The sequence below is a fragment of the Fusarium mangiferae genome (assembly GCF_900044065.1).
Source record: "Fusarium mangiferae strain MRC7560 genome assembly, contig: FMAN_scaffold009, whole genome shotgun sequence".
NCBI classification, from domain to species: Eukaryota; Fungi; Ascomycota; class Sordariomycetes; order Hypocreales; family Nectriaceae; genus Fusarium; species Fusarium mangiferae.
This window is the reverse complement of record NW_024573929.1, coordinates 1047985-1063846: the sequence shown is the minus strand read 5'-3', so window position 1 is coordinate 1063846 and position 15862 is coordinate 1047985. Positions and strand designations below refer to the sequence as shown.

The 15862-nt window shown below is 49.9% G+C and overlaps 5 protein-coding genes across 5 annotated transcripts; 2 read left to right on the top strand and 3 right to left on the bottom strand.

Annotated features, from left to right (window-relative positions):
• Positions 1-436: 436 nt before the first annotated feature.
• FMAN_12444 (putative ATP-dependent Helicase) lies at positions 437-2254 on the top strand (the record flags this gene model as incomplete). Its single annotated transcript, XM_041834984.1, has 2 exons — positions 437-1711; positions 1763-2254. 2 exons carry the CDS (start codon positions 437-439, stop codon positions 2252-2254), a joined length of 1767 nt encoding a protein of 588 aa, XP_041685193.1.
• Positions 2255-5066: 2812 nt separating this feature from the next.
• Positions 5067-8477, top strand: FMAN_12443 (uncharacterized protein; the record flags this gene model as incomplete). The annotated part of the gene is made up of 6 exons (XM_041834983.1): positions 5067-5100; positions 5201-5288; positions 5352-6672; positions 6748-6928; positions 6977-8187; positions 8253-8477. 6 exons carry the CDS (start codon positions 5067-5069, stop codon positions 8475-8477), a joined length of 3060 nt encoding a protein of 1019 aa, XP_041685192.1.
• Positions 8478-8779: 302 nt separating this feature from the next.
• FMAN_12442 (uncharacterized protein) lies at positions 8780-9622 on the bottom strand (the record flags this gene model as incomplete). Its single annotated transcript, XM_041834982.1, has 1 exon — positions 8780-9622. The coding sequence occupies one exon, from the start codon at positions 9620-9622 to the stop codon at positions 8780-8782; it is 843 nt and encodes a 280-aa protein (XP_041685191.1).
• A 715-nt stretch (positions 9623-10337) lies between these two features.
• FMAN_12441 (uncharacterized protein) lies at positions 10338-10705 on the bottom strand (the record flags this gene model as incomplete). Its single annotated transcript, XM_041834981.1, has 2 exons — positions 10338-10561; positions 10612-10705. The coding sequence occupies 2 exons, from the start codon at positions 10703-10705 to the stop codon at positions 10338-10340; spliced, it is 318 nt and encodes a 105-aa protein (XP_041685190.1).
• Positions 10706-12779: 2074 nt separating this feature from the next.
• Positions 12780-13393, bottom strand: FMAN_12440 (uncharacterized protein; the record flags this gene model as incomplete). Its single annotated transcript, XM_041834980.1, has 2 exons — positions 12780-13073; positions 13130-13393. The coding sequence occupies 2 exons, from the start codon at positions 13391-13393 to the stop codon at positions 12780-12782; spliced, it is 558 nt and encodes a 185-aa protein (XP_041685189.1).
• Positions 13394-15862: the final 2469 nt, after the last annotated feature.

Sequence of the window (15862 nt, the reverse complement as noted above, 5' to 3'; positions counted from 1 at the left end):
ACTGTCTGTATCCTCAATTCGGTGCGCAGCCCAGCCCTCAACGGCAGACCCTTTACAGTAGGGCTTGAACTGTATTCGCTAGGCATCAGGCATACAAGCTTTCCTGATTAGGGCTCGAGGCGCAACTTGCAAACTTATATATGATCTTGCTCTGTGCACCTGTACCTCGATCAATTCAGTTTTCATTGTGACCCAATTCTACAAATCGAAGTCATCAGACCTGGAACTAGTCCTAGAAGGGCAAGCTTGCAACAACATTTGCCGCTGAATCCACAGCGGGGGTTACTGCACCAGTGTACTTGTCCGGTGGAGTAACCGGAAAAACAAGTCACCGCTTATCGCTCCAAGACTTTTCTTATCGCTGAAAAAAAGTTCTCGATTCAGTTGCTGCGAGACGATCGGTTGTACAGAATATCAACCATACGCGCGAAATAAGATGGATTTCGCCGGCAGCAAGAAACGCAAGTTCAAGGACGCCAATGGCGTCAAGGCTTCAAAGGAGAAGAAGTATGTTACCGTTCCCGAAAAGAAATCAAAGAAAGTCAAGCGCGCCGAACCCGAGCCCCGCGAAGAGCCCGAAGACGATTCTTCCAACGAGGAGGAGGAGGCTCTGAAGGAGGGCGGAGACGAGAGCGACGAGGCTGATGAGGATGCGGAAGACTCCAATTCCGGAGACGAAAATGAAGAGGAGGATACCGAGGACAAGGCCGAGGACAACACAGATCTGCCCGATGGCGGAAAACTCACATTACCTCCAGTTGCTGGGGTTGAATCGCAATCCTTCGCGGAGCTGAATCTTTCTGAGAAGACCATGAAGGCCATCAATGAGATGAAGTTCACCAAGATGACTGAGATCCAGAGGAGAGGTATTCCTCCCTCGCTGGCTGGTCGTGATGTTCTTGGTGCTGCCAAGACTGGTTCTGGAAAGACTCTAGCCTTTCTTATTCCTGTCATTGAGATGTTGAGCTCTCTGCGATTCAAACCTCGCAATGGTACTGGTGTCATTGTTGTTTCCCCAACTCGCGAGCTGGCTCTCCAGATCTTTGGTGTTGCCCGTGAACTCATGGCTCACCACTCACAAACTTATGGTATTGTCATTGGAGGCGCAAACCGTCGCGCTGAGGCCGACAAGCTCGCCAAGGGTGTGAACCTGCTTATTGCCACCCCTGGACGTCTGCTCGACCATCTGCAAAACACACCTTTCGTTTTCAAGAACCTGAAGTCCCTTGTTATTGATGAGGCGGATCGAATTCTTGAAATTGGTTTCGAGGATGAAATGCGACAGATTATCAAGATTCTCCCTAAGGAGGACCGACAGACAATGCTTTTCTCTGCTACCCAAACAACCAAGGTTGAGGATCTTGCTCGTATCTCGCTGCGTCCTGGTCCTCTGTACATCAACGTCGATGAGGAGAAGCAATACAGCACTGTGGAGGGTCTGGAGCAGGGTTACGTTATCTGCGATGCCGAGAAGCGATTCAATCTTCTTTTCTCATTCCTCAAGCGTAACCTCAAGAAGAAGATCATTGTCTTCTTCAGCAGTTGTGCTTGTGTGAAATACCACGCCGAACTCCTTAACTATATCGATATTCCTGTTCTTGATCTCCACGGCAAACAGAAGCAGCAGAAGCGAACCAACACCTTTTTCGAGTTCTGTAATGCCAAGCAGGGTACACTGATCTGCACTGACGTTGCCGCTCGTGGTCTCGATGTATGTGTCTAATCTGAATTACTCTATGGACAACTTACTAACATGTAACAGATTCCTTCCGTTGACTGGATTGTTCAATTCGATCCTCCGGATGACCCCCGCGACTACATTCACCGTGTCGGTCGAACTGCCCGAGGCAGTAACACCAAGGGACGATCTCTACTGATCCTTCAGCCTAACGAGGTTGGCTTTTTGTCGCACCTCAAGGCCGCCCGTGTTCCCGTCGTAGAATATGATTTCCCCAAGATCATCAACATTCAGTCTCAACTTGAGAAGCTCATCAGTTCAAACTACTACTTGAACAAGAGTGCCAAGGATGGTTACCGCAGCTACCTTCACGCCTACGCCTCTCACTCGCTGCGCAGTGTTTTTGATATCAATAAGCTGGATCTGGCCAAGGTCGCCAAAAGCTTTGGCTTCACAGTCCCACCGCGTGTTGACATCACCCTCGGTGCCAGCATGAGTAGGGACAAGAAGCATCAGGGACGCAGAGCATATGGTAGTCAGCCACGACAGGGCCAGGGTAACAAGTTCACAAGGTAGTACGGTGTGGGAAGTGATAGAAGAAGTAGTGGTCAGTCAAATTGACTGTCGGTGTATATGGGAGGCCTTCAGCACGGCGTTAGGTTTTGCAAAATGTAATGATGGTACCAAGCTGCGGCAGGATCATAGACAGACCTTTTTGTTTCCAATCTTTTGCTAGGTGAACCTTGAGGCATACCCTGAGGCGCAAGAAAACCTTTGACATTAAACCAAGGTGCCAGAAATATTTAATCCAAGGTCTGCTACTCCGTAAACCTAACCTAAATTATGCTAGGTTTACCAAAGACTTTTTATCATTTGATAGGGTAGAGGTTCCAGGTTTTGTCGCCTCCCCTTACATCCCTATAGAGATTGTCCATGTCTTATGAATAGACACCCCCGTAAGGTGGTGACGGATTGAGTAGCATGATCTCTCAGTTGAGCCCAGATTATCGGCCATGGATTCCACAGAGCTAGCTTTCAATTGAAAGCATGGATCAAACGGGCTCCGAACTGAGATCACTTGAAGAATGAATGGATGAAAGGAATTCATGTGTTTTCCAGTGCTGAGTCCTTTCCAATTGTTCTGCCATTCTATCAATACCCCTCGTCAATTAGGTACGTTCCGAAAGCAATTTGATTCACCAATGAAACTGGCTGTGTTTAATAGGTTGACGGATATTCAGGAACCCGCGGAACGAGGATCGATCGACAATATCATTCAGTGACGCTGCAGCGAGATCTTTGGGTTTTCAAGGTGCTTAATCAAACCATCAAAAGTGGCATTGCCCACCAACACCAGGCCAGAAGTGAAATGCCTCATACGATTTAACGCTGTTTGCTTTACTCGTCTAGTCTCAGTCTCGGCCTAAACAGATAGGTAGGCCTCGTATTGAATCGGAACCGGGGGTCTCGGCATGCTCCCAAGTGCAACATCTACCACACCCACGCCGTCATTGGTCAAAGCCGCGTCACGAGCTTCATTCCCTTCTCCCTTTGGGGACTGAGTCCGCGTCATGTTTTTTTTTTTTTTTTTCTTTTGGCTGTTGAGGCTCAGTTGCTTCCGTTCTACTTAGACATCACATAACTACCTATTCGTGTGTCCCAATCTTTGTTTGCTTGTCAAAATCTCACACAACCTCGATAAGCGTTGATTGACTATAAGTTGAACTAACGGAGCTGGGCCGAAGCTGAACGGAAGCTGACCTGACGGCGTAACCACCCTCGCAACAATCCGGCGCATTTAAACAACAGTTGTCCTTTGCGATTAACTCACAATCTATCCTTCTTTCATTGGATCTGAAGAGCAACAAAAGGCAGAAGCCTGACATGATCTCGAGTCCGACATACCATCTCATCCAACTCTCAACATTACAGAACTGAACGGTTCACTACAAAACTCAACATCGTCCCAGAAAAGAGATAGAATCTCCACCGAAGTGCATAAAAATGTGTACCAAGACGTTAATCGAGCACAAGTGCGGACATCGTGTTCTGCGTGGCAACACAAGATGTTACAGAGAGGATTGTCCAGGAAGAAAAGAAGATATCACCAAAGTTGACGACGAGTGCGCGCAGTGTGAAAATAAGCCCAGTCGATTCAAATCCTCTCGATGGTGCTCTGTCGGCTGCTGCGTTTGCCAATGAAGGGAGGCCGGGAGGGAGGATCGAGAGAAAATCATTGGATATTGCGGAACAACACGGCGGGTTTGAATTTGGAAGCCTGGAGTATGGAGAGGCTATTTTCTTGGAAAACCAGTTACACGGAGTTTATGGGACTTTTGGGTTTACTCTTTGCGACCCTGGAAATTCTGCATCTTGCATTATGAAGGTATTCTAGCATGTTTCTGTGAGGTTGTTCATGCAGTCCCGTGCTTGGGAGGATGTACAATATGTACGTACAGATTGCACAGGATCCGAGACATTAGGCTCAATTGACATTTCTTGAACAAATATGGAATTGAATACCGGCACAGATCATGGATGCAAGTACGTTAACAGACACTACAGACCGACGTCCACCAATACTCGATTGTATATGTCAAAAAGTCACTGTCACAACTGACAAGTGGACTTGGAGAGACGGCATGGAACTGAACTGGATTGGATGGCTGTCAATTAAGAATTGCCCTGGGCTTGAGGTGGGCAGCCCATGGCGGATGTGCAGTCAGCCCCGCCGTTGACGGCTTGAGAGCCCGGGTATTTGAGTGAGCGACAGGGGTACAGGGGCACAGTTTACAGGGTCTGTCAGTTCTCCAGCTTCCAAGTCGAGGCCTGTCTAGAGCGGGCTCACGAGGACTCGCTTCCTTCTACCTACAGCAAGCAGACTCAGCGAAGGCTGTCAATCCTTTGCTCTGACTAGCGGTTCATCGGCCCCAACACCAACCCCCAATCCCAATCCCCTCCAGCATGAACTGAACTCCAGGGATGCTTACTGTATGTATGTATTCGTCGATTAAACAAGGAAGGGTCCATTTGATCCACCGTTGAACCCGTTCGTCGATTCCTTACTCGGCGTCATGTCCGTTGCCAGTTAAATACCAAAGGTACGTACACACCTACCATGAGGTCGGGGCACCTCCACTTTCAAGCTTCCCCATCCCGCATTCCGCAATCATCACGACCTACCATCTTCCATTGCCACTACACACAGCATTAAGACAAGCCCAACCTACCTAGGTACTCAATTCAGGCCACAGACTCCCTAATACTACTTCTTTCCACTTCTCCCCGTGGGCGCGTCTTTCTGCGCCTTCCCGTCCCTTGTGCTACCTGTCTTCCCGTTACTTGCGCATGCTTCAGTAAGCTAAGTTGGTACTTAGCTATTCAAGTCATGGCTAAGAAGGCACGCCAGAGAATCAGCTATGGTGAGACTTCATACCCAACCGCTCCAAACGCCCCAACAACCCCACTCGTTGAACTATGCTCTCTTGTATGCGCTCAGCTTCGGAACAGTTGCTGACACAGGCATAGTCCTCGAAAATGCCAAATCATCTGAAGGCGGCCATCGTCTAGGTGTCAATGGCCTTGCCGTCGACAACGACAATGCGATTCTGTGAGCCCTTTCACACCGACACCCTCGGTTCCACCCGTGCAGCTCTAACATCACCTAATTCAGATACTCAGGTGGCCGAGACGGCATAGTATGCGCTTGGGATCTGAACCTCGACCTCAAAGGCCGCAGCGATATTGCCGACCCGACGCCTGCCAATTCCGAAGACAAGAAGCCGAAGCACACGACCAAGTTTCGCGCTCAGACCCATGCCCATATGCACTGGATCAACGACATTGCACTCGCTCAAAACAATACTGCCCTCGTATCTGGCTCATCTGACCTTACAGTAAAGGTTTGGCGACCGTATTCCGAAGAGGACAAAAACCGCACCGAGACGATAGGCGAACATGCTGATTATGTCAAATGTGTTACAACCCCGCCCCCAGATATGGGCGCAAACTGGGTCGCATCTGGTGGTCTAGACCGCAAAATATGCTTATGGGATCTCAATGGCGCTGGGAAAACACTCGAGATTGACGTGCAGGGTGAAGAAATTGCTGAGAAAGGTTCTGTCTATGCCCTTCGTGTGGGACGAAATATCATGGCGAGTGGTGGCCCCGAGAAGACGGTGCGCTTGTACGATCCCCGAACTGGTGACAAGGTCTCAAAGCTTGTTGGTCATGTCGACAATATCCGTGCTATTCTTATAGACGATGCTGGCGACACGATTTTGAGTGCCAGTGCCGACAAAACGGTCAAAATGTGGAGCATCAAGAACGGTCGATGCATGTACACTTTCTCCATGCACGACGAGAGTGTTTGGTCACTGTTCTCAGATGACCCGAGCCTGGGTGTGTTCTACAGTTCTGATCGCTCGGGTTTGGTCGCCAAAACAGATGTGCGCGGTAGCCTTGAGGATATGGACGATGGCCTGAGTCTAGCTGTGGCGCATGAGCATATAGGAGTTGGTAAGGTTGTCGCAGCTGGAGGTCACATCTGGACAGCAACCAATAGGTCATCAATTAATCGATGGGAAGACGTTGACACGGGCACCAGCATCCAGCTTCCGGAGTCTGTTCGACACCACAGAGCTACATCGAATGCTTCTAGCAGACCCCGCGAGGCTTCTCCTCCGGCTACTACTAACGGAACTGCAAAGAAGGAGATCCCAGCTGAGTCCATCTTGCGTATCTCTGCAGCTGCTTCTTTCCCTGCGCGATCTGGTCCAGATCCCGATTCTGCCACTATCACGGATGCTGCAGCACGGAAGGGATCCGAAGCCATTGTAGACTCTTCAGAGCCCGAAATCAAACCCATCCATGCAGTGGCTGAGGAAACGATTGAGGGACAATTCGGATTGCTCAAGCATAGGCTACTCAATGATAGGAGACGTGTGTTGACATCAGACACCGCTGGCGACGTACTACTATGGGATCTGATCCAGGTTTGTCTAACTCATTCCGTGCATGGACACAGCTGACCTTTTCAGTGTAAACCCATCAAAAGTTTTGGCAAACAGCATTTGGAGGATGTGGAGCATCTCGTCAACACTGTTGAGGCCGTGGCTCCTTGGTGCTCTATCGATCTCAGCTCGGGGAATCTTACTGTGGTTCTAGAGCCATTTAATTGTTTCGATGCTGAAGTATATGCAGACGAGCTAGATTTGCCTGATAACATAGAGTTTCGAGAAGACCAGAGAAGTAGGTCCGCTTTTGATGACTGCAATGGCACAGCTAACCCTCTTCCAGTCAGCCTTGGAAAATGGATCCTTAGGTATCTCTTTGCCGATCTCGTTGATGAAGAGATCAGAAGAGATGAGGCACACCGTCAGAAACTCAATGAGGGTCTTGAGGCGAGGCAGATTGCTAGTGGAGGAACTACTGAAGCTGCTCCATTATCGATATCATTACCAAAGTCAGCCATCCCGGACTGGGATAACGCAGACCAGGTTACTCCAAAGCCCAATCTCTATCCCAATACTCCAGGTCTAGGCATTGGTTTGGCAACACCTGGTCCAAGCATTATGTCAGGCCCAAACAGCTTGCCTGATGTTCCTGAAAACGCGGCGACAAGTCCAATGACTCCTATAGAAAAGAGAACCTCGCATGTCAGCCGCCCTTCGACGGAGAAGGAAGACTACTTCACAAGCCCCCTACAACTGCTCGAATCAGCAGTCAAGGCAGCAAGCATGGTTTCAACCCCCACGCAGAACGAGGCGGACTCCAAGAAGTCTATAGATGGTGACAAAGAGAAGGACAAAGAGAAGGACAAGGCGGACAGTGCAAAGTCCCCAAGCACACCATTTGGCAAGAAGAAGTTTAGGATGACTTTTGGCACCAAGAAGCTTTCGAGGTCAGCTTCTCAGGCCACCACAGAGAAGCCTGCGATCGTAGAGGAGAAGACAGAAGAGTCCGAGTCTTCATCTGTTCATGAAAAAGAGAAGGAAGTTGATGACAGTTTCTTTGGTACGATTCAGAAGATCCACCAGGAATACGAGCGGCAACTAGCCGACAACCCTGACAAGCCGGTCGAGTCACGAGTGGTACCCAGTTTGCCTAGTGATACACCCGTTCTGAGACTCCCGCCAGGAACTAAGGTGGTTATTCAAGAAGAGACCACAGGTGGTAGCGCCAACTTGTACCAGGGCACTGTTAAGGATGTTGGCAAAGATGCAGATTCTATCGAACAGAAGGCTCCCATGTGGCTGGGTGATGTTCTTCTCCAAAACATCTTGCCCTTCAAGGAGCCTGTAAAGGTTTCGTTTGTCTTGTATCCAATGGATGACACTCTCCCAGCTATTGCTTCGGCCGATGGAAACAATAGGCTCAATGCTAACCGCATGCTTCGAGTCAAGAAGATCCTTTCATATGTTGCGGAAAGGATTGAGCCTCCACTTGAGGAGCCAGAAGAAAGCCCTATGAAGCCAGAGGAGTATTTAGAACTGTACTGCAACGAACAGGTAATGATCTCTTCTTCAACTCATGGTATAATCACGGGCAATTACACTTGCTAACATTTATCCAGTTACTTTCCCCTGCTACGACACTGGCCACTCTCCGAACTCATCTGTGGAAAGGGGGCAATGATATTGTCCTTCATTACAAGGCCAATGGCCAAAAGGAGATTCGTCCATTCCCTCCGCCTCCGGAGCCTGAGCCCGAAGAAACTCAAGACGGCGCTGCAGCTGCAGAGGCAAATACTAATGGCCAAGTTCCTCTTCAACCTCAAGCCCAAGTCCAGGCCAGCTAAGTTAAGACAACTCCCGGTTTACACGTTGAATGAGAAGATGAGATTCCGAGACTCATCAGCCCGTTGTTTGATGTCGTGTGCCAGAATGGTGGACTTTTGTCACCAGCGATTTCATTTATCGTATATAGATTTTGTACATAGGTCAGATGCCGTCAAGGCGTATATACCATTTGTGAGGAGTTAAGCCTCTCTCTATTTCTTTCGGAACACCCGTCTCTTGACTCCCTGCTCCTTGCTCCATATCATATTTTACATCGTACAATCCCGCCCGTTTTGTTGGTCTCTCATATCGCTTCCCATTATCATACAACGCCGTTCATGGTGTTAATAGCCCATTGATAGCTTCCCAGGAAAATTGCGCCTCCAATAGAAATCCATGTAACTCGTGGTGCTACCCCAGCAAAGAAAGCTCTGCTGCCCTCCTCGCGCAATATCTGACCAAATATTTCCGATACTGAAACACTCTCCTTCGATAGCATGACTCTCGTTTTGAGTACATCAAGCGGCGTTGTCAGTGCCGCAGATAATCCACCAGCCATGCTTCCATAGAGTGCACTCTCGGCACCAGTGACCTCACGACCACCACGGCGGCGTCGTCCCCAGGACTTCATTGCCTCCCATAGCGGGAATTGAATCACAGTGAATGGAACCTCTCGAAAGACGGTGATTCCCCAGCCGCGATAGAGCTCTCTCCACATTGGAACAAATCCATGGCTCGAATATCGTGACAGGATGGCCCGCAGAGCAGCAGCCGACGAACCACCATGATGGCCCGCCTGCGCACGCTGCTTAACAACCTCGGTCGGCACACGAACGGCGCAAGCTGCCACCTCACCGGCGCTAGCAGCCGCCATATGTGTAAGGGGAGCCTTCCATCCTGGCGCAGAAGTATTATCCTTATCAGCCAGGAAGCCCTTTACGCCCTCGTATGTACAGAAGAAGAACGCGGCACCTGGCGCAGAACCGACAAGCGCAGAACCTATACCGCGATAAATGCCGCTGAAGCCTCCGGAGGGAAAGAAACCGGCCGAGGACTGAAGACGGGTCTTGAGTGTGTCGAGAGGGAAGAGAGAGAGATCGACGGTTGTGCCAGCGAGGGCACCTGCGAGGAGGGCGGATTGGAAGGTCGGAGGATTTGCGGACATGATTTTGGAGGTCGGCGAGAGTCCTTGGTGTATAGATTGGTAGAGAAAGCGCCCTAGAGAGAAACAATGGGCTGGACGAGGCCCGAGGAGGAAAAGAGAGATATTAGAAGCCTCGGAGGTTTGGACCGACCGAGACCGGCGAAATAATAAAATGGAGGAGCTTGAACTTTGGGCGTTATCGATAAGAGGGGCTTGGAGGGGCTTGGAGTTTACCCTGTAACGCAGCACTTGATAATTTAAAACACTTCGCAGAAGAGAACTTCCTTCCAGGAGGAAGTAAATACACGAGGACTGGTCAATTGGCAGAAGCTTGTGGAATTTGAGGTATTTATGTATCAATTTGAGTGCTATTTTATCGTGGAGGTGAACACGACAGCTTTGTTCTCAAGTTGAGTGGTACAACGTCGCTACGAGACATGCAAGCTTCGGTTGCCGACAGGAATACACAATGTCCGACTTGGGAAAACACCTTCACATGCAAAAGTACCGAGATTCTAAGCTATACCATTGGCTCCTTAGCAGAGGCTGATTGGATCATGTTTGTAAAGGAGGAGGTTGGGACAAATACACATAAACTGAACTGATATGAATTGAACTCAAAGGCATCATCATGGGTAGCTTTCATTAATAACTATTTTGCAGAGACATTCCAGTCTATCTGACAATACCGTAACTCCCAAACCAGCTGATCGAGTCGCCAATTTATAACAGTTCTTTACATGTTATCTCGTGTGCTGGTACCAGCCTTGTGAGTCTCCTCAGCGGCCTTCTTGGTTCGCTCTTGGAGGTTCTTGATGTCCTTGGCAGGATCGATGTTCGATCTGTCTGCCTTGACGGCCTCCTCGCTGTCCGAGGCGAGCTCTGGCTTCCAGTGGCCGTTGCCCTCCTTCTGCTTCCTGAGGGAGTCTTGCTTGTGCTTGTCGTAGTCGACGTCGGTTTCTAGGGCGTGTTAGACGCGTTCAATTGGACTTTGGGAGACTCAAACTTACGGGTGGATGACTCCTTGAGACCGAGACGTGTCGATGTGGTAAAGAAACCTCGTCCGAGGATGATCTTGCTAGTGTGCGCAGCGCGCAGGGCCATCATGGAGCGAGCTGACATCATCTTGTTGATATGAAGTTTATGTGATGATTCGGGCGGGAGACGTCGAGAGACAGCTATGAAGGATTCGATATAGAGATGAAAGAGGAAGAGAAAAGGGAGAAACAGCTGCAGGGGAAGAGATTTAGGTGGTTCACGAGCGTGCCTTAATATGTACTGCTCTTCTCGGGTAAGGTAATGACCGTAATGTTGACCATTTGCGGGAAAGTGACGTCACAAGCATCATCACTTTTTGAAGAACCTCTCCCTCTGCTTCCTTTACTCCTTGAAATGAAGACGGCATGCGTTCATTCCCCACTCAAGGCCTACCTATACTACCCCGAGTTAGGTAATGGAGCTGGTTTTAAATTTCCCTTCCTTTACCGAGGATCCAACGCAAATGCCATGGTTTTCAAGGAGGGTCCAATTGCGTGGCTGTGGTTGATAATGAGACACTGCACGAACTACCTAGGTACTGGGTACGTAGTAGCTATCACCGCGGACTTATTATGATGTGGGGTTACTGAGGCTACAGCCCCAGCTACAGCTACAGCTACAGCTATGAGCTGAACGTGACATCTGGAAAGCATTGCAAACAGAATTTATGGGAGAACATAAAATCAGAAATGCATGTCGAGCAATCAATGTTCACTGACTAACCTTAGTGGCCACCCCGATTCAACAAATCGCTCATGTCGTAACTACACCATCATTTCTCGTCAGCATCACCACACAATTTAACTCATCGTCACACCCGAGATCGCTCACTCTAAGCCGTATCTTATCACAGTCACAGATTGAAACGTGCAAGTATGAACATTCGTATATTCTCGTCTCGCAGCGCTGAAGCCGCATTGTCGCAACCAGACAGCGCCAATACCCAGTTAACAATAGCCACACATGCAGTCTACCGCTGCATTGCAAAACCAGGCTCGAGGGCCTCCCAAATCCCAAAAAATTCTCTTTGAATCTGATCATGACATGTATTCCAGGCCCCCTGAACACTCCAGATGCTTGCCGAGGCGAGACAAAATATTGTAAAAGAAGCCCGTCCAACCAGGACTTAGGCAAACCGAACAACGCTCCAAAGTATAAAGCTACTCCGGTCCCAAAAACACTAGGCAGACCCAGCCCCGGCCATTGCGCTCAGGCCTAAACCACGAACAAGAAAACAAAAAGAGGACAAATATATAGGCCGTCCCAAGGTGATACAAAGAAAAGAATGGGCAAGGGTGAACCTTTTCGTTCCCGTTCATTGCAGCAGCGGGACTACACCAAAAATTCGACCAACTCCCCGTAATTTCCCATATTTCCGTCCCGTAAAGGGATATCAGTTGTCGCAAAAACACCATTCGTCTCGATCCTGACCACCGCCCAAAGATATTCCAAGATGCGACCGATCAAATAACACCGGAAAAGACCCCGCTTGCGAAAAGCACTCCCTTCTATGTTGTTCTTTTTCTCTTGTTGACTTCATAACCCATGACCGCGATGAGAGAAGACATTTTGGTATGAATGGAAAGGCCAGCCCATGCCTCCCATGTAAAATGAAAACAGTTGATGCCGAGGAAATCCGATTATTGTGCCGCCCAACACCTATGCAATGTCGTCTTAAAATGCAGAAAACGCCCGTTCGTGTCTTGTAGCCCCATCTTGCGAGGCGGACACCCAACCCTAGGTATTTGATTTGTTGCAAAAATAACAAAAGTGACCAAGCCGAAAATGGTATCGTTCTTTATCACGCCGTGCCAGTATTATCCTCATAAACTTGTCGGTGAAACAAGAGATATGTCGATTAGGGGATGTTTATACAGGGGGATAGTAAAAGTGATGGTTGTCGGAATTGTTGTCGCCAACAGTGTGGTCAATCGCATCAAGCGATTGGCCTCAAAAGCTTAAGAGGAAACCAGCCCAGTTGATAAGAGGATACCAAGATCGAGTCTTGATAGGTCAATGTGCCCGCCAAGATGAACAGCTGCCAAGAACGAACGGTAGCAATTACAGTTCAAGGTGCATCGTCGGTGATACGACACACTGGTCGACCCATGTCAATGCATGAGTAGCGACCTGCTGCGGCTTACCAGCGACGCATCGACTGTTGCATCCTGCCAGGCGACACTGACTGAGGAGGGCTCGACATGGTAATGCCAGTAGCGGGGTTGATGATGGGAATGGCATTGCGGCCGCGGGTGGCGGAAGGCTGATGAAGCTTCATGCTGGGCTGTTGCTGGTAGGCAGGAGGAATGAAGGCAGGAGATGTTGAGTTCAGAGAGAAGCCAGGAGCAACGGTGTTGGGGTGTTGCGTGGGAGAAGAGTCGGGAGAGTTGCTGGCTAATGAGGAACGCTCAGATGCGCTTGAGATAGAGACCAACTGCGAACAACAGGTCAGATTGATGCGCTGACATACACAGCGACGGGATAACTCACGTCAGTCTCGGTCAACAAACCAGGACAGAACTCCATGTCATCTTCAAGGTCGAAGGATCGACTGGTCTCGAACTTAGTTCGGAAGGCTGTGAGGGAAGCAGTCTCGTTGAGTTCCTTCATGCTGCGGACACCGCGGAACTGGCGTTGAGCTTGTTGGGACACAGAAAGACGGGGAGCTCTGCGATTTCGGCCACCATGGTGGTTGTGCGACACGGGGGCGGGGTGCGCTGCTGGGTGGGCGTTGTAATGGTAGTATGCAGACATGATGTGAGTCGCGGTTGTGCGTGCGTGCCGGAGTTGGTGCGGGATTAATTGGAGCGAGTAAACACAAACAAGAAATTGAGAGTGTTTAGGAGAGTCGTCGATTTAGGTAGTCGTGGTAGACAAGATCCAAAAAGTCGAAGAATAGTTACTAAAGAAGTGTAATCGCGGTTCAGTTGTAGAGGAGAGTAGAGTGAGGTTGTTGGTTGATGTAGATTTTTGGGTGACGGATGAAGAGAGTTGAATTGTGGGAGAATGGATAGCGAAGCGAGGCGAAGTACGAGGGGAGGGGCGGAATGGCAGTGGGAAGGTGACGGGCTCTGATAAGTAAAATAAATGGAAAGTGGAAAGTGGACAGGCAGATGCAGGACGCAGGATACCTTACACCGGGGACGGCGGGCGAAGTGAGTCTGTTGGTTGGGGACACTGTGAGCACTGTGAGCTCTTTGGTATCCACAGTGTCCACACTTTACTCCACATAAAGCGCCTGCCGAACCAGGAGATGAGGGTAGGACCCGATTCTGGCAAATCATGCCTTACAGACGGTGGCTAGGAAGTCTTTGCCACTTCGTTATGATTGGCATAGCGAAGGGATAGCGTGTGCCACAGTGTGATCTAGGTGGCATGCTGCTAGGCCATCCCTGTCTATCCCGGTAGGGATGTTTGGGAAGAGTACAGTTTTCGGAAGAGAGACATACACAGTACGACCAGCGTGTTCCAAGAGCTGGACAGCACACCAATCTGCTAAGGGGCTGAGTTCACGCTACTTGTCCTATTCTAGGTTCACCTGCACGCCTGGCGGTATCCGAAACTCAGCGCCTACCCAGCCTGGGTGGAGGCTATTGCATCCACACACAACCCAAGCCCAGTGTCAAATCGCTGTCGGCCCTCTCGGGGTTCCCCATTCCAGCCTTTGTCAAGTGACTTTTTGCTCTCTCAGCTTTGTCCCTGTTGGACCTGGCGCCGGTTCCAAACTTGGATCGTGAGAGAGCCCTGGAGCCCTGCTAGTCTAGCGTCTGTTCGTTCATCTTTTCTTTCTGTCAAGCTCAGTCTTGGGGACCAGGGATGCGCATTGCTCATCAGGTGAGTGACGAAGTGACTGAATCTCTCTACCCACTGCACACACATTACTTTACCGCACAGTGAGGAGCCTGGAGGGACGTGGGCGCAGATGCAAACGCAGTCTCAGTCTCAGTCTCAGGCACCATCTTGACCGCGTGCTCTCCCACTCTGCCACTGCAATTCCCCTGTGCTAGCGCAGGAAAGCCCCTTTCTGTCCGTCCCCTTCAGGGCTCTCGCAGCCGTAATTAGGCGCTATGCCCTGCTGCAGCATGCTAATCTTGTCGAGTGATTGGAATGCGCGCCAGTTTGTTTGTTGACATGCTGAAATTGTTATTATCCACTGCTTTCGTGATGATGAAATGAGGAAAGGCAAGGGAATTGCGTTTCTCGTCTACGACGTTGGATGCCCCACAGCCTTTCATTACCACGGCGCACATATCTGATCTGGTGTATTGGGGCGGTCGAGGCATTGTATCATCAGATACTGGATTTCTGTTTGTCTACTCCGTAACGGGTATCCACGTCCCCCAGGACCAGGTGAAGTGAGGTGAGGTGCAGTCAAGTTCAAGTGCGTGCAGTGCCGAAGAGGCCCCAGTCACTCAACCATGACCATCGCGGGACGGAAAGGAAGAGCAGGGTAGGGCTTCGAGGCTGGTGGGCGAACGACTGAGCGAACGTTCGGGGGACGGCGATGGACTCTGATGGGTTAACCAGGTTAGCTCAGGTGGATTGGCGGGATGGCGGTGATGGACGGTACCTTGCGAGGCAGTGAGCACTAGGCTCGAAATTCTATCATAACACTGTGCATGACCGCGTATGGAGCCATTACTGACCACCAGCGCAGAATGAGGGAGGGTTGGTGAGGCCTATGACTGGGCGGCCTCGAGACCCTTCCATGACCCTGTCCTCAATGGTTCTGGACATGGATACGTTGGAAACGTGGCGGGCTGGCCAGTATCTTGACTGAACAAAAAGCTTTTTGCACTGTGCTATTCTGTCATGGCCCCTCCCAACTGCAGATCGCACGTATCCCTTTCTCGTCTGTTGTTTTGTTGTTGTGTGTTATGTCCTAGCCTAGCCTGGACAGCCGCCGAATGAGAAGCTGTTGATAATCGACACTGTTTCCCCAATGGTCTAACCATCATCAAAACAGTCTCAAGGGTGATCCGGTACTAAATATCGCCACGAGAGGCAAAATGAATGAGAACAAGGTCACCACCATTGTCTCTGGCTTCTAGAAGGCCTCTGACGTGGGTGACGTTGATCTGGATTATTCTCGACTTTAGGGTAGCGTCTTGAGACACAACAGAGCCCAGACCCAGATCATCTTCAACACCAACCTCGCGTGAAATGAGAGGTTGACAAGTCCAGTTGTGGTAACCTTCCAAACACTGTGGCGTTTGTGCTTGA